Source organism: Neodiprion pinetum, chromosome 3 (assembly GCF_021155775.2).
Source record: "Neodiprion pinetum isolate iyNeoPine1 chromosome 3, iyNeoPine1.2, whole genome shotgun sequence".
Taxonomy (NCBI): Eukaryota; Metazoa; Arthropoda; class Insecta; order Hymenoptera; family Diprionidae; genus Neodiprion; species Neodiprion pinetum.
Genome location: NC_060234.1, coordinates 32,213,040 through 32,233,787, shown reverse-complemented (window position 1 = coordinate 32,233,787; position 20,748 = coordinate 32,213,040). Strand labels below are relative to the sequence as shown.

The following is a 20,748-nucleotide window of genomic DNA, read 5'->3' as shown; positions in this document are numbered from 1 at the left end:
TTTTATATGAAGCCCAAAGCAAATGTAGTACCTTTAACATCCAGACCACCCCTATACTTGTCCCAGCCTTTCAGTCGAATCCTTTCGCCAAGTAGATCTAAGAATCGGTGAAAATCGTGGCTTCCTTTTTCTGAAACAGGATAGAGAGATTTGGCAATACCGCAGTGAAGCCTTCGATAGCGTACATCTGGCGAGGCTGACTCTGACACTGACAGCTTAAATTCCACGCTTGTAAGAAGATCTCGCCGTTTCACGGCAGAATCTACCTCACTCGGTGTACAAGACGATAGGATGCCACCTCGACAACTTGGCATGATAGTAAAATCCATTTTACGCACAGATAGGCGTCGAATCTCGTTTTTCTTGCCTGGGAGAATCATCACGGAAAAAAACCCTCGACTTGGGTGTAAATTCGTACCCTCAACTTTCTTCTTACGGGGATTTAGTATTATCTATGAGTTGAGGGTACGAATTTACACTAAAGTTGAGGGTTTTTACCGTGAGGGAATGCAGACAAGACCTTACTCATCACTTATGGCGCGACATTACATACATGGCCGAAGGCTGTTGAGGTCAGGTTGGGACGAATTTCTTTACTCACCGTTAGACAGCATCTCATCGTCTGTTGTCTGACCCTCCTTGGCATAGACAACGCCGAATTTGAAATTCACAGAACCTTCTTGTTCCTCCAACAGTAAAAGATCCTGGGAAGTAAAGAAAGAAACTCGTTCTGAATACCGCAGCAAACGAGTGCAGGGTGTCTCGACCGAACAAAACTACAACTGAATCATGAAAAGGAAAATCAATGCTCGTAAGAGGTTGGAGAAAGAAATTATAACCAGAAGGTGAAAACTGAAGGACCATTGGAACAGAATGAAGAGGGTGGAAAATACGGTAGCGAAATGAAAAATGTGTTCAGTTTGGATGAAATATGAATGCTGCTTTTTCTGTATCACGGCAAAGATAAAAAAAATTTAATAGAGACGTTCTCTCGGTGAACGAGCTCGTAAAAAGGCTTGCACCTAGTTACCATTATGCCTGGAGTGAAGTCAGTCGCAAATGGTAATTTAAGCCGGAAAGTTACGCGGTGTAAACAAGATATCCCCTACTTGTATTCAGCGTCAACTGCAGTTTTATCATACGACTGAGAACCAAGCTTACATACATCGAAAAACTTTTCACGGATTTAATATTAGTCAATGAAAGGCTTTGGGATAAAAATCTATTATTTCATATTCTACATGGAAAACACGTCTTCTCTTCACCTTCTTCCTAGGGACCTCTAGCTCAATTTGCTCAAACCGAACAATTATCCACTAATTATTTGCGCCAGTACTTTTGGGCCCGAGTTTTCCAAAGCCATTCGACACGGAATGACTTGACACTACATACTATCGAAGCGGCAAGCGTCTCCAGCATGCATTTCGGCCCACTGAAAGGAATCCCGTGAAACATAGAGACTGTGGGATGAGACCTTGATTGATAACTCACCTTTTGTATGTCCGGAGAAAATATCTCACGTGGTCCTTTGTCCAGTCTGTCCATCCCAGGAAAATTGCTGAAGTCATATGTTACATCAGTACAACAAGAATCACGGAATATACATGCATATTGTATAATGCATATGTAATGTGATGGACGTATTACGATAGATTGGTTAAGTTTACTGACCTCAAAATTTGCTTCACCGTCATAGGTTTGTTTGCCATGTAAGGTAGGGATATTTTTTGCGCTCCCTGAAACGAATGTCGTATTTACCCGAAAAAATAAGGTCTAATCAGCTAACTGCGCATATATACACATACATGTATATGCATGTATATACAGATATATATGCGAAACGCAGAAAAAGCTCACTGTTCGCCGCCACAGAATGGCTCTGTAATGTGGAACGCAGCGATCTCCGGCTCCTTCGCTGAGGACAACAGAGAGAAAGATGGGACTTCTTTCTTGATCCGACCCGACGTAATTCTGGTGAACTTTGAAAAACAAAAGCTTGATTAGAGTCCCGAAAAAGTTACGATATCGCACAGCCCCGTTTTCCCCAACGGTTTCTGCAGACATCTTCTTTTTTTATTTTACTTCACGATTCCTCTGCCTTTTCGGTACTTATTCGCAGGTGCAATAAACCCAAGCGTGTGTTGAAGACCGTGATGATCGTGTCGCAGACATTCTGACTACGTATATCCGCAGAATACTGTACAGGACTTCTTAATGTACGTGCAGGATCTTGCAATTTAGTACTTACGCTTTCCAAGAAAATACTTGAAGTACCATCGTGTCTGGTTCTCCGGATTTTCGAGTACCGGCGTACTGGGCGATCCGAACATCTGGAAAGTTCGTCAAACTTACTTTTCGTCTCCACGACGTGATGGAGACGGCTTGGAACTTTTTGCATAACTTATTTGAATCCGAAAAAATATAGGCACAGTTATATGTTGCTGCTCTACGATATTACCGTACCATATATGTTATTTGCCGCGTATTCATCGAAGTTTCAGTTCAAACTTTTCTATCCTTTTTCATTTTAACAGAAATTTTCGTACTGGATTCGAATGAGATTTGCACTTATAAACCATAGTTTATCATTTAAATAGTCACCTCTTCCTTTTCCCCAAGAGAATCGCCATTTTCAACTCGAAATCTTCGTCCGTTTTCCAAGCCGTCCTGCTCGACCTGCGGCAACTATAATACAGAGAATGCGATATTACGTCGTTAAATTTAATCTAGAAATATGCAAGCTTTTTAACAACTTTCGCGTTATCAAGTACATTTGCGCAGTATTAATTGACATTGTATATATATATATATATATATATATATATATATATATATATACAGATATACATGCATACATAATATACCTTTTACATTTACTTATTATAACAGCGTGATGACTTTTCAACGAGTTGCTAATGAGAATTACGCAGCCACATTTCCTGAACTGACCTCGAGAGCTATTTCACGATGTCTTCAGAGACCCAAGAAGGCCATGAGTTAATCGCTATGCAAATTTGGATAATTTCGCGAATCGAGTAAATTACGGATCTCATTTTAACAGACCATTTCTGTCAGGTACGTGGCAAAACTTTTATCACCTCAAATTGCAGTAGAATATTTTTATCCGGAAGATTATTACTTCCACTCTAAATGAAAGAATCGGTGTTTAAATTTTCGCAAATGTCTCTGCCAAAATCTTTTTCAAACAGAAAGTTGAATATTTATTTATAGAGTTGAAAAAAGAAGGAAATTTTAACTTAACCCTCGCACATGTATAATGGAAATATCCAATGAGTGGAATGACGATGAATCAACGTACACGGTACAGTCATTAACCGATATACATTCAATCGAAGAAATAAAAGCAAATACGTTTGAAAGTAAAGCAGATTTTAGTTTCGTGGAGTGGTTGCGTAATATAATTTATTTTACGGAAACCCGAGAGCACCTCGCTATCGGTCATTTCCCAAGCCTAAACTGACAACGGTTTGTCGCCGTATGTTGGTGCGATACCAAATTTGCGGAGGCAGAAAACCAGCAATGAAATATCGTCCGTATACGTTTCAGAGTATTCGTTTCCACCAAGTGTATCGAATACGATGCTCGGTAACATTTTTCACACTTGTCATTGTGATTATTTACTGCCTTTTTTACGTCCGATCGGAAGCCCCGGCCAGCTGGTTGATATTCATGCCGAGCATATGGGGTGTCGTATTAACGCCCGTCGATCAATCCTGGATACCTGCCTATCTAATTCACGCGTTTCATTTATGACGATAAAAAGAAAAACGACCTGCAGCCTAGCGTAACGTAAACCACCACTAAATTACGTATGTAATTGTCGTAGCTAGACAGACAGTTATGCATAGTTTCAATTTTTACAAATCAGGTACGGAGAAAGTTCCAAATATTTGAAATATTTCGGTTTGTGGAGGTACGCAATTAGAGGTTGAATACGGTTTTTTTATGTCGTTACGACGCAGGCACTTGAAGTTTAAACTGTTACGATACGAACATGAAATGTTTTTAGCAAGCTCTGCAATGCAAGCACTTAATCATTCCGAACACCGAGAAGTTCGGAAAATTTAATTCGCAGACAACTTCTAGGATTTAGGTATTAATTAATTATCGGATTACCCGTGCAACCGAGCATGGCTCATAATTGTTGAAACTCGGCGAGCTCTTATTTAACTTGCAACAATAAGGAAACGTTTCCGAATACTGAAATGTTTATTTGAAAATTTCAGTTGTTTTTAAACGAACGATTAGTATACATCATCAAAGTTCCTCGTGAAACGAATTCGAGGTGAAATCATCTAAGAATAATCTGATAAAAGAATAGAAATTCAGCGTGTATCCTATCTGATTAATGGTAATTTCAAAACGTCGAATAATCATAAAGTCAAACAACCGGATCTCACAATAAATACACACTACAGTGTTATACACGATTCGGATGCGCTGAAATGCTGGCCTCAGTTTGTCACGAATTGTAGGAAACAATTTCATGTATAATATACGTGAATTGACGCAACCACCGGTTCAATTGTTTTCCGCTTATTATTTTCCACCATTGAAATTATTTGCTGTAAAATTGAGAGGCGAGAGAGAATTTTTTATAAAATTTTATTTGCAAACAATCGACGTACCGTTTAAAAGTTTTCGCTTTATGCATGTTAAGCGGACCGTGTCGGGATTGATTGGCTCCCGAGACCCTTTCGCCGAATAATTAAACTTTGACACGCTTACCCAAGGTTCAATTTACAGTTAGGTAATGTTGTAATACTGAATTTAATTGGAAACTTTGTCAGAATATCCCACAGCGCTATATAAAATAAATCGTAACCGTGACTTTGGGAAATAATGGAATAAAGAGGCGTAATAAGGGTTCCACTCTTTCCGCAGCGAGCTGCGGGGGCGCCAAGTAGGTACGGATTCGTATTATTTCAATAAAGAATCAGTGGTCGACAGAAACTATCCATTAGGTGCCCACCGGGAGTCCACTTCGCACCTTCCATGCGGTCCTCTCAGTTCCTCCTGAAACCCCGTCTCTCGAGACCTGGAGACACGCATCTCTTCCCTTCACCATTCGCACCTCCAGGGAGAGTAAGAAATACCACAATTTTCAGAGAAAGAAATGTTTTGTCACCACCACGGCACCGTCGTCGAGAAAAATTTCCTCTCGTTTGGCAAATGATCTGAAACTTTTCGATCATTCCTGATATTCCTCTGCTACATTGATTACGATTTATGCCTCCCCTGGTTTTTTTTTCGTGCTACTTTTTTTTTCAATTGTACAATTTCTCGATTTACGCATCGGTAGTTTTGTACGAAAAAACGACAAAAACAAAATAGTAAATATCGATTTCTTAGGTAAGGTACAAGGACCTTTCTCAAATGTTGAATACTGCGTGGTACTGATGTAGAAAAAGGAACGGACCACCCTGCATGTTTTATTCTCACCGCGCAAAAGGGGAAGGAATTGTTGGGCTTGGACGTTTTGCCTCCCTGGAGAACGAGTCGCTTACCCTCATATCCGTACCATAAATCCAGCGTGAGATTTTCGAGGTTTTCTTTTATCTCCGTTTTTTCCATCCCGTGGATATTGAAAAAAATGACAAACAGCTCTGGCCGTCTTGAGGCCCCTTCGTGTAACGCATCATTTTGTCAGTAACATCGTAGGTGGGTTGAACCGATTTAATTTGAATATATTTTCTAGCCTAGTCTTAACCAAATACTGTGATATGGTTTATTTGGTACGTCGGATTTCGTTGGTTTCATGAATTTAGGCATCGCATCGCCTTTCTTTCACCTCTTGCGATTCCGTTTAAATTATTAAGACGTCAGACACACCAACATTTTGATTAATAGGGTATCGTGTGAAAAAAATATACGATTCAGCTAGCCATATTAATTTATGCAAACGAAGCTTTTTGACAACTCGAGTGTACAAATTCATTTCAGAAACTTATCCAAATGAATTATAAATGACAGGACGAATAGAGATTAAATAGTTTGTCATTTTTTAGTATGAGTAACTTGAGTCCGCAATACAAGCTTTTTTTGTGTTCCGTTACTACAAGCTCTTTCAAGCATTTTGGCGCAATAAAAACTGAAAAATTAGCAAAATTAAGCTCAGGGTGACTAGGAAGGCTTTGACGGCTAAATATGTGGTAAAAATTCAATTCGCCTTTATAAACTACTGAAAAAACATACGCTATTTTTGTTATTTCTTAGCTGTTTGTCACATTTTTTTCGATAAAAATCAGTGTTACGCGGAAAAAAAATATTAATAACGAACAAAGATATTAAGCGTTGAAGACAACCGTGCGTTTCTATGTGATACATATTTACACGCGGTTTCCTCTAAACAACGTTTTTCATTAGTTTTGCCACGATAATTCAAGAACGCAGGATATCGCCTTGTTCTTTTCGTTTTAAATGAAGATATCAATTTCTTCTACAAAGTCAACCAAAGTCTACGTAAAAAAAAAATTTATTATTGTTGTTATTACAGCAAACGTCATTCATTTTTCGATGTTTTTCAAATTTTAGCCGCTATTTTTTTAAATTTTATACATTTTCAAAAATTTTAGGTTCAGTCTGTAGAAGAACATTGCCTGAGGCGAATGACGCTTGAAAATTGCCGAAAACTCTAATCGTTCACTCGCAACCATGGCAATAAGGGAGCAGCGCATGAGAACCATGGTCTTCTTTATCCGGTCTTATCTCTCTTAAATCTTTATATTTTAAAAATAGAAACCACTGAATTTTATAGCCAAAACTCCAATAAAAACGTCGTATGAAATAAAATGTATTTATGTTCTTTCAGTTTTTCACAAATGCCATTTGAATTTTATCCCATTTTCAGCCAATTTTCGCTAGCTACTACCTACTACTCGACGGTTTGCTAAGTGTTTGTGTTAATTTTTTCTTGCTGTAATTACGTTTTTTTTTTATTCCATTTCTTTGGTTCCTTCATTATTCAGCGAGGAATATAGTTAACGAGCGAGCTGCTGTACTTCAAGCATTCCAAATGACTTCATGCCAGAAACCAGCTGGTTAAATCGATATTAGAGCAGATTACGAAATAAATTGAGTTCTTGATACCAACGGTGAAAGATGACGAGGGTGAAGAGGGAACTCTGTGCGCCATTGCCCGTTAGATGCGGAAAACCTTTCGCACGGCAGCTGTGATCTGTTTTATTACGCACCGCATAACTAATTCGATAATATCCCGGCAATTTCTATCGAGCTTAAATTTGCATCAGTATCTTGGTAAAAATTGAGATAAGCAACGATTTGACTCAATAAATTTCCTAAATACGTGACAAAGATTATCATCCCATCTAACTTCACATGCAGCTAGCCCGAATCAGATAAGATTAATATTCTCCGATAAGAGTTCGCCTGCTCTTGGTACGTAATACCAACTGGAATGTGTGTTTGTATTGGCATTGTTTAGTGTTTACGTATGATATACTTAATTTTTAATTTATATTCTGTCACTTTACATTATTACATCGCTGACCTATATCTAGATCCACTACATGTTTTTCGCATCGCGTATTCTTGTTGTATCATTTTGGCTACGTATGTTGGTATTGATTCATCGTATAATATTATTGAAATTTACGGTATTCCATACTAATATATTTACGGCTACTATTGTTGTTGGTGTCGTTCTTATTATTATTATCAACATTATTTTTGTTATTATTTTTATCGTTACTATTGTTATTTCCTCTCTTGACGAGTCAATTCCGAGCAAAGAAGAAGAAAAAAACGAGGAGGAAATACATTTTTCTTCTTTCGTGAAATTCCCTCGTCGAATCCCCTTGTTGCAGGTGCCGTATCGGAATTATGTGTGTTTGACGGCGTGGAAACGCGGCACAAATCGTCGTGACCTACAAAACACCTGAATTCTAAATATAGAGGAGGAACGCAATTACTCAAATCGACCGTCTTGGAAGGGGCCCGGTAGCCCTTCAGTGAAAATTATCTGGAAATAGCCACGTTAGTGTGACGGGTACGATTATCGTCAATTTCACTCCCATTCAATAGTCGCGGATGGAGCTTTTCGATCTATTAAAAATGCGACGCGGAAAAGTAGGGAAAATATTTGCACAAATGTTCTGCTTCGCATGCAAATTATATTGCACACAATATTCGACGATCAATTCTTAATTTGTAGGGACATACATATTTTACTAATTAAAAAGAAAATTGCGATAATAATTATACGCGTGAAAGTCGAATTGAACGTATTGGTTTAACTTCAAAGCTCTATTAATTACCGCCAGATTTTTGGAAGAAACAGGTTTCATGAGCAATAGGTACTTAAATTTGTTGCAAGAATTTCACTTCCTCTTCGTTATCATTCGAGCGGGCGATTATCAAACTGATAGATTTATATATATATATATGCAGCTCCGCTGTGAAAGCTTTTAACGAAAGTGGAAGATACAAGACTGATAATCTTATGGTAAATATGTACATAAATAAATATATAGCCGAACGTCGGTGAGGTTCTTGATGTAAAACGCCGATGTGAGGTAAATAAGACAAAAAGTTCAACTTTGGAGAAAGATTACGACTAGTTCTTCATAATATGTCTACAAGTATCTTGACAGGGGAATTGAAGTTTCAACGTCTTAAAAACACTGCTAAACATATTAAAACAGACGTCAATTTTTATTACCCTCAAGAGATTTTGGAGAACAAAACTCGTACGTTCCGCGATTATGACTTATTGTTGTGCAAAATCGTTTGTTGAACAATTTTTACCACTTATTTCACCCGGCGCAATTTCGCACCATAAAAGTTTCGGCTTTTGTCGGTATGGAATGGCATCAAGTGGGTGTGAATCAGAAGTAAACTTTGGAGCGCGGTTGTAGTTGTGCTTTCGATGGAAAAAATTATGCGATTATAATGGAAGGAACGGATGCGAGAAACAAAAAAAAAAATAAAATCTAAATAAGAAAAATAAAAAACAACGCCAAGAAATCATGCCAATTTACTGTTGAAATAATTTTCGCAAGTTTATGCGCCGACAACTTTTTATTATTCTACAGAATTTCACGCCCTGCGAAAAAAGTGCGAAAAATTTCACGATGAATCCCAATTAATCCCGCCGTTATTTTGCTGACGTAAAACTCGCCCCAGTATAGAATTATTGTATTACTCAATAATTCAATATGATATTTTCACCCTTAATTGACATTTCCCCTGAGTAATTTTTTTGCTTCACCTCCTTTCTGCCTGATCGTGAAACTTAGTTGCCAGCTTCCGTTTCGGGTTTCGCCCTAAATTCGTTCTCTCGAGGTATTCTTCACTAACCGCGGCAGCGGCAGCCTGGCAACTTTGAGCTCGGAAAAAAACGGCTGTGATTTATTTCATGAAAGAAAATTATCTTCCTGGCTGAAGGTACACATTTTTCATGAAAAAGAACTATTTTCCTGATGATTTGCCAAAGATGTTTGCCCACCAAAATTCGATCAAACCAGCTGCGGTGAATAATTCTCTTTTGTGACAATGAATGAAACTTTTCCTCCTTTTTCTAAATGGAAACGGGCAAAGGGTGAAGGAAAGGTCTGAAATTTGAACCTCGCTACTTTCTCCTCGCTTCGGTACGATCCTCACTGAAGCCAATCCGACGAAAGAAGGATGGTTAGGTAGTAAGGGTGACCGTGTGGTCAGACGGTGAGCGCGCACTTCATCCCTTATGCATTTTCATTTCTCCTTCTAAGAGGGTCGGGCGATTGTTTACCTATGACTTTCCAGGTCACTGTATATTTTGCGGAGAAAGTAACGAACCAGAGAAATTGAAATTAAGGATCTTATCACTCGGGCGGTACAAGCTCTGCAGAGTGTAAGACAGCTGTAAGCACGCGACGTTTGACAAATTAGCCAGAAGAATGACGGGATGGAAATTATTTCAGAGTAATATATTATGCCTCTTTAAGGTGTGTGTGTAATATCCTCTTGGACGGATTCTCTTTTTTCCAAAGTTGGCGAGAATATTCACAAGTATCGCAACGATATTTAGCCTCGTTGCAAACAGACTGAGATGAGAAAAAGTATTATTTACTTAATTCAAACATTATTTCGCCTGACTCGTTGATGAAGTATATGTTTATTTTTATAGACGCAAGTGAATTTCCAGCCACGGTAAAACGGATAGGTATGTTCATTTGAATAAGATAAGTCTTTTGTAGGTCAAGAGAAAATTAATCATTGAGTCGAGTCGATCATACATTTATTTTCTCTACCTCCTTTCTATTGGATCTCATTTACATATATTGAATTGTGTTGCATATTGTATGTTACATTATAATGAAATCTGAAATCGCGAATCAAATGGACGATTCATCGAAACGTGACAGTTGGCTTGTCATAAATTTGTACAATATGCAATGGTAGGAGTTTATCATTCGGTTTACGCAGTCATGAATTTGATAGTCATTTCAACGATTTGTAATCGTCCATTTGTATTTTTTTAAATACTGAAAATTAGTTTACAGACATGTTTATCTCATTATCTGAAGTTCGTATTCTTAACCCGTTACTTAAATACGAGGAAATTTTATATTTCTTTTCTTTAAATATGTGAATAATGCGGGTATTGGGTGTAGCATTTTTAATTCTGGACTTTGCGAGATCCGCCGTTGAAGCGAGAGTGGAAATTTTTCCACGTTGATAACCGAATGTTGCAATTTTTTCTCGAGCTTTTCTCTGCTCGGCGTCCCCCCTCCCCGACCAAACTCCGACAAGTTTAAACACGAGAATGTGCGTTCGGGGTTGTGCCGAAAGATATTAAAGTATAAGCGCGGGACCATGCAGAGATTTTGACAATATTTCAAACTTTATTAAACTTACGTTTGACTACGATCCGAGTGGATCAATATTTACCGTTACTCATATCACGTGTCGCTACGCGCGTAAAGAAGGGCCAGGGAAACAATATTTTAGATTTTCTATCGATTCAGTTCTAGCTGACGAAAAACTCACAGAACCGCGGAAATAGAAATTGATTGTATCAGGCAGAAAAAAACGTGCGATTTAACGAATTGGACGAAGTTTATGACGATGTGTTTATTTCCCTACAAACAATGGAAAATTCGGTGAAAATTTGCAATCTGATCGAATGAAATTTATGGAGCTACTTGACGAGTGGTAACCACTTTCCCATTTTTCGCACGTCCGGGGATGAAATATTTATGGCCACGGCGGCGCTTCTGCACAGAGCCTGAATTTTACTCGCTTAGCCTGATATTTCACACAGATTTTGCCACGGTCATACCGAACAAAATTCTGGAGGGTTTTTGGGCTGCAGAGTTAAATTTCTTGATCAATAAACACGCACTGATAAAACTGCAAACGTAAAATATACCTACATGCGAAAGCTGAACTGCTGAATATTTTCCTAATTTGATCTAATTGATAAAATTGTTCCCACGGCGAGTTTCACATCATATTATATTTGGTATGTTGAGCGAAAAATAGCAGAGTATCAACATCCAGCAGCTCAGGGCTTAGGGAGAAGCTGGAAAAGGTTTGATGTGGGTTGGGACGCAAATTAGGATCGCAGTAAATTTTCGAAACACAATGGCGAGAGACCTCCGATGAAATTAGCGCGTAAATCCCTGCGGGCTTAGCGTCGTTCGCAGGTGCCCCACGCATAATGCATGATTTATTTATTATACGTTGCGAGAAATGTCACAAGGCCCAAAAAATAATAGAGCCCGGGTGTGTGCAGATCCTATCGTTACATCGCTCCTTGAGACTTTGACACCTCACAGGTATTACATATGTATACGGGAATTCGTTTGCACCAGTCAGGCGATATCAATGAAACAGTTTCCTACTTTGCTAGCTGGGCACGTCGATTCTAGTCGTCTGTTTTTATCGCCTCGTCTCGTGCGGTTAATTGATCAGGCTTGGCTGCTATACATATTTACACTTCTCTCAACAGTCAAAGTGGCGAGACAAGAGGTGCAATTACAGAATGTCAAGATAATGAATTGGGTAGTCGATACAGAAGCAGGCTCGTGACTAAACGCGGTAATGGGAAATAACATTCGGTGGTAGAACAAGATTAACCGTCGTACAAAGTACCTGCGGAATGCGGAAATATTGGGGAAATTGATCAGGGATCTGGAACGCAGAAATCGATGTTAATGCGTCGCCTTGTATTCCGGACAACTTTTCACGCGACGAAGACCGTTATAAAAGTTATAATTTTTCTGCTGCAAGCCTGCGAAATCTGAGAGAGCAAGGAAATTTGTAAACTAACCAATTTGTCATTGGCACGGCGATATATGGAATGTGAAAATGGTCATGTTGGAAACTAGAAGATCGCAGCAGGTACAATATTGAATACTGTTTGTGAATACAAGAATTATAATGTAAGAGGCGGAGAATCTCCTCGCAACTTATACATCCAGGGATAAGAGGAAGCTGCATAGAAGGGTTGAGCAAGCACCGAGATTGAATCGTGGGTGGAGATATATTTTCATTTCGGTTATAAGTAACGACGGTAGTAAAGTTTGCTCGAATCAGACATAACGAGAAGGTAGTTCAGTTTGCCTGAGTCGTTACGCAAAAAAGTTCACCCAGCTTCCACCTTATTCTAAACCCTAAGGAATGATTGGTCAACCGGTTTCGAACCCTTTTTACGGTTCAAGAAATTGCAATTTGCGCTGATGTGAGTATACGCATACTTCATTAAAGTAAGTTTACATTTTTCACGAGGTCGAAATTCCTCTAAGCATCACACTTACAAGGTACGTTATTCGGAGAAAAACTGACACAGCTTTAAATTTGGCACAGCCAAAGGCAAGAGGAATAACGAAATGAAGTCGGTAAGACTCGTAAACCCAGGTATGCATTCCTACCAAGATATTCCACATCGCGTACGCTTTACAATTCGGCACATATTGCGGTTCCCAACATTTTCAATTATGGAGTGTGTTTCCGAGTAAACACCGCAGTATATTGGATTGCCTACCACTAAGAAGAACAAATATCGGTAAAACAGACCTACTGAGTCATAATTACTTTAGTCAAGTCAAATTATATAATCATTTTAACCCATTCGCTTTTCCGTACACCATAGTGTACAATCTTGATTTTCGTTTTTTACGATTTTCACAAGATATACCGCATATTGAATAGTTGTCAAGTATATGAAATAGGGGTAAAATTTTCTGACAAATCGATTGTCGCTATTTATTTTATAGAATTATTCTCACATTGCAAGGAAAACGTGAATTTTGGAAATAAAACTCGATTTCTGATTCATATCCAAAACATGTCAAAATCGTCCAAAAAGTGTTTCTTTGGTTAAATAAAGGCATTTTGAGTTAATATTTTCATTTGAAAGTGAACGGGTTAGCTAGACTCTGGAACTCGACCACTGAACGCGCTTCGGCACGAGTTATAAACTACGAAAGAATTGCTTGGCCAAATTCTCACAACTTGGCAGCATGGGCAGTTCCAACTTACTCGCGAGGACTTCAAACGCGCTACCTACTGATAACTCGAAGCGATATTTGTTCCTTTCAGCGGTACGCAACCCAACACACTTCTACATTTACTCGGAAACACACTGTATATGGTTTACTAGAATGCCTTTGGCATATTGCGATTGAGCCGATAGGTATTTGAGATAGCTACCGAAACAACAGTTCGCGCCAATTTCAAGTGCCGATAAATTATGTCTGGACTCGGAAGATTTATCTTGGTCAACGTCGCATTCACGAAAACCATAGGAGAGTAAACAAAGAGCCGTTTGAATTCTTTTCGGTATCGTTAATTATTAATTAGTAGACATGAAACAGGGTCAAGGATCGCTTATATCTTGTCTGAAACTGTCTCGGTGAATTTTTAACAAGTGCCCTTGAGGTCTCGCGATAGTAAAAAATGTCGGCACTGTTTTTACTGGCTATAGGTGTGAAGCATAGCAGAAGTATTTTCTGGGTGAAAATATAGCTACTTTTCTTAAAATATGCGTGTACCTGTTCAGTAATGACCGAATTATACGCCTATACTGTATTTTTCAAGGTATATAATACAACATTTTGTAGTTCTATTTTGGCAGTATATTATACGTTGCAATCTGCGACAAACGGACTGAATTTTATGAACCTGCGCTGGCTCGTTAAGTCTGTATAAAGATAGGTTAACAGCGGTAGATTGAACGCGGTCGCGAGCGAATTTCCGGTAACCGGTATATTTGTGTAAATTACAAAACCGCGGGGAGATTAGAGCCGGGTTTCCTCGGTTGATCCATATTCAACGTTGCACGCACGTACACAGAAAACGTGAAAAATTTGAAACGTCGAAAAATAATTGTTTTCTTTCAATTTGCATATCCGTGTCCAGACGCTGGCGTTATCGCAGAGATACGGCCGTTATCCTGCAGCATCGGCGATATAGGTATAGGATCGAGGTTTTGATTAACCGTCTTCAGATAATCGAATGTGGTTACAATCTGATTGCGGATCAGCGGATAGGGTATTTACTCTGCTTTTACCGTTTTATATACGCGTTCGCGGAACTCGATTTGCTTACTTAGCCTTTGCAGAGCTTGCGGCTTAGTAATCGAATGAAAATACGGTTTCAAAGTGGTTGGTTTGTTGGAAATTTCACCCGATAGTCAAATTTCTCTTGCTCGGCATAATATCAACATTAGCACGAGTATGTCACTGAAATTTATAGTCGATGAGAAAAAATTTACAATCAGAACATTTCGTCAGGTTTTCAAACTTCTACTATTCTACTCGAAGCAAGCAGACGGCTTTTCGATCGTCTTAAAATCGCTGCCCGATCCACTCGTGGCATGCAATCTGACCGCGAGTATACGGAGCGGTGATAATCAGTGCTGAGCGGGATGGTCGATTAAAGTATAAATTATCACGTGTGATTCACCGAGAATTTGCCGGCTCGTCAGTCACGTTCTTCAACCGTTACCACTGACCGGTGCATTCGACAAGCATTGCACAAGTGTCTTATGGATACGTATAAAGTGCAGGCAATTAGTGAATCAACGCAGCACGTGTAATCGGTTATCGAGTCTATGCGGTAGATTGCGATTCGTAAATTAAACCAATTGACCTTACCATTTCGATGCTGCCATAGTATCGCCGGGAAAAGACGCCCCTCCGTGAAACAGTGTCAGTGGCTGGTGAGCTGAAACAAGTATAACAAGAGGCAATTGAGCATGTGCATTGAAACGAATGCTAGACTGGGATTGAACGGCGCCCTTAATTCTAACCCCCGTCAAGTGATCGGAAGGAACTTGAACCCATCTGCCTGATATCAGTTCGAATTCAGACTATTTCCACGGTTTAAGCCCTAAAAAGCAGCACGTTTCAGCCTGGGACTTGGCAGCCGAGGGGAAGCAAAAGATATAGGGGAAAATTCGCGAGAGAAGATATACGGAGAGAGATGGAAATGGGGATATTAATTAAAAAGAGCCAAGTCCGCTTTATACTCTCGCGGATATAGGTTAATGAGCGATCGAAAGGGTGAGTCTCGCCCATGCGCGAGGATAGGAATCCCGTCTTTGGCTCTCAGTTTTCAATGTTTCCACCCGTAGTTGCCCTGATGAAGGCGAAGGCAAAGACGAGACGAGTACAGAAGAATCCGGTCTAATTAAATCCATGAAATGAGAAAAGTACCTCAATAACTATTCTAGAGGTTTTTTTTCTATACGCCGCTCACGCATCGGTTTTTACTTCAGCCATTATTGCTCCCTGCTCTACATCCGCTTCTAGAATAATTATAGGAATAATTTTAATAGGTATAATTTTGATATGGGTAGTGAACGGGAGGATAAATAAAGCAGATATCCGGTGTTTATCGCACGGAACATTATGTTAATATTTCATTATGAATTATTCAGACGGTCGATTAGTTTTGAGATTACGCCGGGCTGGGCTTAGCGCCGAAATCCGCCAACGTGACATCAATTTACACGTGAACGTGTGCATAAACAATTTATTGCACACACCCGACGTTTTGACACTATATTGTAAAAAAATAGCTGCAAGAAACTGCGCAACTCGGTTCCGTTATACCGTACCTATAGACTGCACATCAAAGGTAAGCGACGAAAATTTGAAAATAAAAATTGACTCTACCTATATTGCAATCCCGAAGCAGTTTTACTACGTGACCAACCGAATTCTAAGGTCCATAAGTCCGGGGCTAATAAATTTTCTTCGTAGAGTGGTGTAGAACGGTCCAGGATTATCAGGGGGTTCAGCTGCTCCGAAACCGTAAGAAGTGGCAATTTTTTCCACGCAGTCCATTGTGATCCGGGAGATACCATTTATGAACATGATCGTATAGAGCTGTTATCTTCAAGCTATTGCAGGACCTGTTTTAACGTCGGAGCAAACAAGAAATAAATCAATTTTAACCCAAAATGGCGGAGTAACTGCGACCTCAAGGTGTGTACTGTTATCACGGGTCCCTCGTTATTCACTGCCACGCGGAAACTAGGGGTTCAACGTATTCTGTTAACATTTTCGTCCTATGTTTCGCACCTGGCCGATAGCGTGATATTAATCTCGGAATAAAATGGTCAGTTTTATGATAAAAGTTTAAGTAGAATCTTAGTAACTTGGAAGTATATGTTCTAGTCGAGAAGACAAAACAAAAAACGTTGCAGAGATTTTTGTCCTTTAGACTTTCGTACTCAAACGATCAATTTCGAGGCCCGCTTCAGAATGACATATTTAAGAGCGAAAATTGTCTCACTTTGTATTTTGCTACGCACATCAGTGGTTCAATTGGGATCGTGGTCACCGTGATTCATTGAATGAAAATAAAGATATCTTCGAGAGTCTACTACATTCCACATTTTTTTTCATCCAATTGAATACATTTTAATACGCCCAAACAATATCTACAGTATACTTTCTCAAGGAATAATGAAAAGAGGGCTAGGTTTGTGAGCACATGGCCGAATTAGAATGCATGATGAAACAAAGGTAAGTATGTCTTACTTCTTACAATTGGATGTTTGAAATATGTAAAATCGAATACTTTTATACATATATATACGTATGTATAGTCGAAGTAGTATCTGCATTGGAGTGAGCTTGGAATTTTTTTTATCAGGAACGACGTACATCGCTTTATAAGTACTTTTTTCAAAATGGTAGGATATTTTTTGTTTTTTTTTTAAACGTCAATCTGAGAGTTAATTTTTCATACAGTGGCTGTACAGAAATCCCGACAAAACGGTTCCAGGACTTCAGCTGAAACTCAGTTAAAAAATCGAGTATTCGGTGGAGATTGTTAATTTTCGAACTTTGCAGACTTCCGATAAATTGATGATTCCCAAGATTTGTTCAGAAACTGTACAAGAATTTGGCAAATGCATACGCGAATCTTCCGAGCATAAAATTGTGCGTCTTCTGTAATTAACTTGCCAAATTCTTGTACAGTTTCTCTGTTATAGAATTTGTGCAGAAAATTATTGACAAAGAAAGAGAACATTCTTCCTTGGTTCGATGCCGATCAGTTCGGATAATACAAAATCATGACGATACTCAACGTACATATTGTGACTGGCGCGACGATGCAGGTGTCTCAATTGCGAGGAATTGAGGACAGGTACGCAAACGGAACGCGATCTGTCCCTGACGATCCTCGGAGGTGGGCTGGCCGATGCAAAAGTGGTATCTGTTGAACTCGAGAAACGGTCATCCTCGTCGCTCTCAAGATCGGTTGAGGGCACCACGCTGCTTACGCTGCCACCGCGGTTCCTTCTCGGAGTGGCGTCGGAGGCCGAAGAGGAACCGGATAACCCTCTCAAACGAGACACAAGCTTCATATCGAGACACAACATGCCTCAAATTCTACCGCTGCTTATCAGCAATCCATCGCCGCCCTCCTTATCACATGCAATGCACAGGTGTACATATACGTATATCAGAGCGTTACATTTCGTGTTATTTGTTTATCGGAAGGATTTGGGATAAAAACCGCGAGCCTCGCCGCCTCAAGAGGCACCCGACAAGTTTCACTTTATTGACAAATGCGCGGCGGCATTTGTGTATATTTACAGTCGGCAAACACCTGCGACTCACACTGACGCGTATCCCTTACACGCAGCCCGGTGAACACGCGTCCGTGTTGACGATCGTTTCAAAAGCTCGTTTTCAAGCGCCGCTAATCGTGGAAAGCAAGCATTCCAATCGTCATATCAAATCCTAATTGCAAACGTCCGGCTGCAGAAATTGCTCAGCCCGCCACGTACACGCAACCTCCAACCCCCAACTACCCCGTCAAATTCGATAACGCTTCGGATACAAGCAGGATTATACCCGACGATAATGCCGGCACTATCCTCAACTACAACGGGACGTAGACGCGAAATTTATTTTTTTTTCGTTTACTTTTTCAAGTTGTACTCAATTCTACCGCTTCTTCACCACCGGTTAAAACGGTTGCCGCGAAATAGGCGGCAGACGGAGTGAGTCGTCGACGTACCGCTTCGCGTTCGGACTACGACTGGGCCAGGATCGCGACGTCGTCGTCGTTGGCGGCGGGGGCGACGGCGGGGGCGACGGCGGGCGTCGCGTGCGACCTAACCTGACATCTGTTCATAGTCTTTGCGTAGCGTACAAGTTTGGCGTCGAGAGGTGTCGATGAGGCGGTTCTTTGTCACTGACACACTTTTGCACGCACTCTATACCTGTCTCTTCGATGCGTATAAAAAGATGCCGCAAAAAGCGTATCAAGGTCCGGCGCAGGTGACTTTCCCTTTTCTTCAACCAGCCTTCGGCATATTTGGAATTTGGGAGGAACTTATTCAATTACCGCAGCGAAGTTATCCCGTCACGTTCTCTCGCAAACTTTTTTTTATCTTTCGTTCGATGGAATCCCACGATACGTTGGTTAAATTTTTGATCTGAGGATTCAGCCGTCTTTTCTGTAACAGCAGCGGGGATTGTTCGTGAATTAGAAAAGGTTTTCAAGCGGCCTTTGACAAGAGGGTTTCGCAACTTTTTATGCAACCCCTTTTCATACGTGATCTTTTGTTTAGAACGGCCACGACATTTCGCACCCTTCGATCGCGTTTCCTATTTATTCTTTCATTCGCGTTTGATGAAAAGCTTCTGTTTTAACAACACGTGAGAAAGTAGGCCATGGGTTTTGAAACTTTTTTCCCACACTTTGCGCTGACATTATATCGGGTGTGATACACTTCGAATAGCGAGAAGCGTTGTCGCAAAACAGATTTCATTTTCAGCCTCCTCCTGAATTGAGCAGGTCTTTTACACTCTGGTGTGACGCTGTGAAGAAAGGGGCGGAAGAAATAAAAAAAAACCTACACACGGCTAGTATGCCGAAAGAAGTAATTTTGTCGATGATTTTGCGGTGTGTGGAAACGTCGAAGCGTTCGAAACTTCATCATCTTTCGCAATCGTTACAATCCTGAAATACGAAGTTCGGATCTATGGTCATTAAAATCCCTGCAAAGCGTTTAATACGAGTAATATGTATCGATAAATTTTTCCTCCTCGTTTAATTCTTTATGTTTCTCTTCGCGTAAGAAAGTGACGCCGTAATAATAATCCTGAATTATTCATCCGATGTATACGCGTGACCTGCGCCCACGTGTTTTACACATTTTAACAAGCTATCCGCAATTAATCAGAGGGAAACAAGATCGTTGTTTCAACCCTTAGATGAAAATTCAGAAACCCTTTTAACAAAGTCGACGCAGAAAGAGACCATATTACAAACTCCAAGCGTATTCCTAAAATTTAATAAAATACTACAGCATATAAATGTTTGTGTTACTAAAAAATGTGCAAAATTTTCGTTACTGCAAATTTGCCGTATCGATATTTCGGCCCACCATCCACGTTTTTGTTATACTTACATACATCGATAAAGTGATAAAGAGAAAAAAATACGTGTCATCGGGTAGTAAACAATTGATTATATCAGTTAAAAGTATATGAAAATAGTTGGAGAAAAAAGAAAAACCATCAAGACTAACGTAGCAGGCACAAGGAAAAGGATTGTTGAAGGCTGAGTCATACCGTGGTTAAATCACGCTGACTAAACCTTTCTCCCGGTGATCGAGGCGTCACGTCGGCGTGTTCTGTATAAACTATAAATTTTATGGAGAACGTTGAAGAGCGGGTATAGGAAAACGATAGAAGGTGCCACCACGCAGTGGAGCTACACGGTTACTGCGTTTACCATGGAAGTAAAACGCGGCTTACCTCCTGCATTCCCTCTCTTGAATGCGGCAGACCCCATGACGCATAGAGAGTCACGCGATATAGATACACGTCCTAAATGCAGGCGTGGAATAATCGCTTCTGCGTATAATGAGCCATGTGTCGGAAAGAAGGTCGCGTTCGTTTCGTAACTATAGTTACAAAAAGTAAAAAAAAGTAAAAAAGTAAAACATTATCTCGCGCTAATTGTTACTTTCAAATAATATCGCTGAACAAGTCATGTTAGAGTGGTCACAACAGATCACCAATGTTCCGTTTTGTTCTTGATGCTGCTGCGGCTGCTGCTGCTGCGAGCCTGCCGATATAACTTGAACGATAAATAACCGCTCATTACCCGACGAAAATAGAAACTGTAACAATTAGACTCTCATGTGTCGTGTGTTGGCAACCTACCATCTGCACAATCCCCTGTGGCAAATGTCATTCGTTCTATCATCGTGTATTTCAGTTCAATTATTTAACGAAGGTATTGATT

The 20,748-nt window shown here is 39.9% G+C and overlaps 1 protein-coding gene across 19 annotated transcripts in view; it reads right to left on the bottom strand.

The window, feature by feature from the left end:
- Positions 1-20,748, bottom strand: part of LOC124215650 (GTPase-activating Rap/Ran-GAP domain-like protein 3) — a 63,140-nt gene that overhangs the window by 7,974 nt on the left and 34,418 nt on the right. For 7 of the 19 annotated variants that reach the window (XM_046619289.2, XM_046619287.2, XM_046619286.2 and 4 more), the window contains 8 exons: positions 15,123-15,192; positions 2,602-2,685; positions 2,249-2,330; positions 1,858-1,979; positions 1,672-1,736; positions 1,492-1,558; positions 602-704; positions 32-130 (listed from right to left, as the gene is read on the bottom strand). In XM_046619289.2, the coding sequence (XP_046475245.1) occupies positions 32-130; positions 602-704; positions 1,492-1,558; positions 1,672-1,736; positions 1,858-1,979; positions 2,249-2,330; positions 2,602-2,685; positions 15,123-15,192 (692 nt within the window). Of the gene's footprint in view, positions 1-31; positions 131-601; positions 705-1,491; positions 1,559-1,671; positions 1,737-1,857; positions 1,980-2,248; positions 2,401-2,601; positions 2,686-15,122; positions 15,193-16,145; positions 16,367-17,573; positions 18,540-20,069; positions 20,204-20,748 lie in introns of those variants that run through there. The other 12 variants (XM_069134865.1, XM_069134863.1, XM_069134861.1 and 9 more) reach the window with 10 other exon arrangements.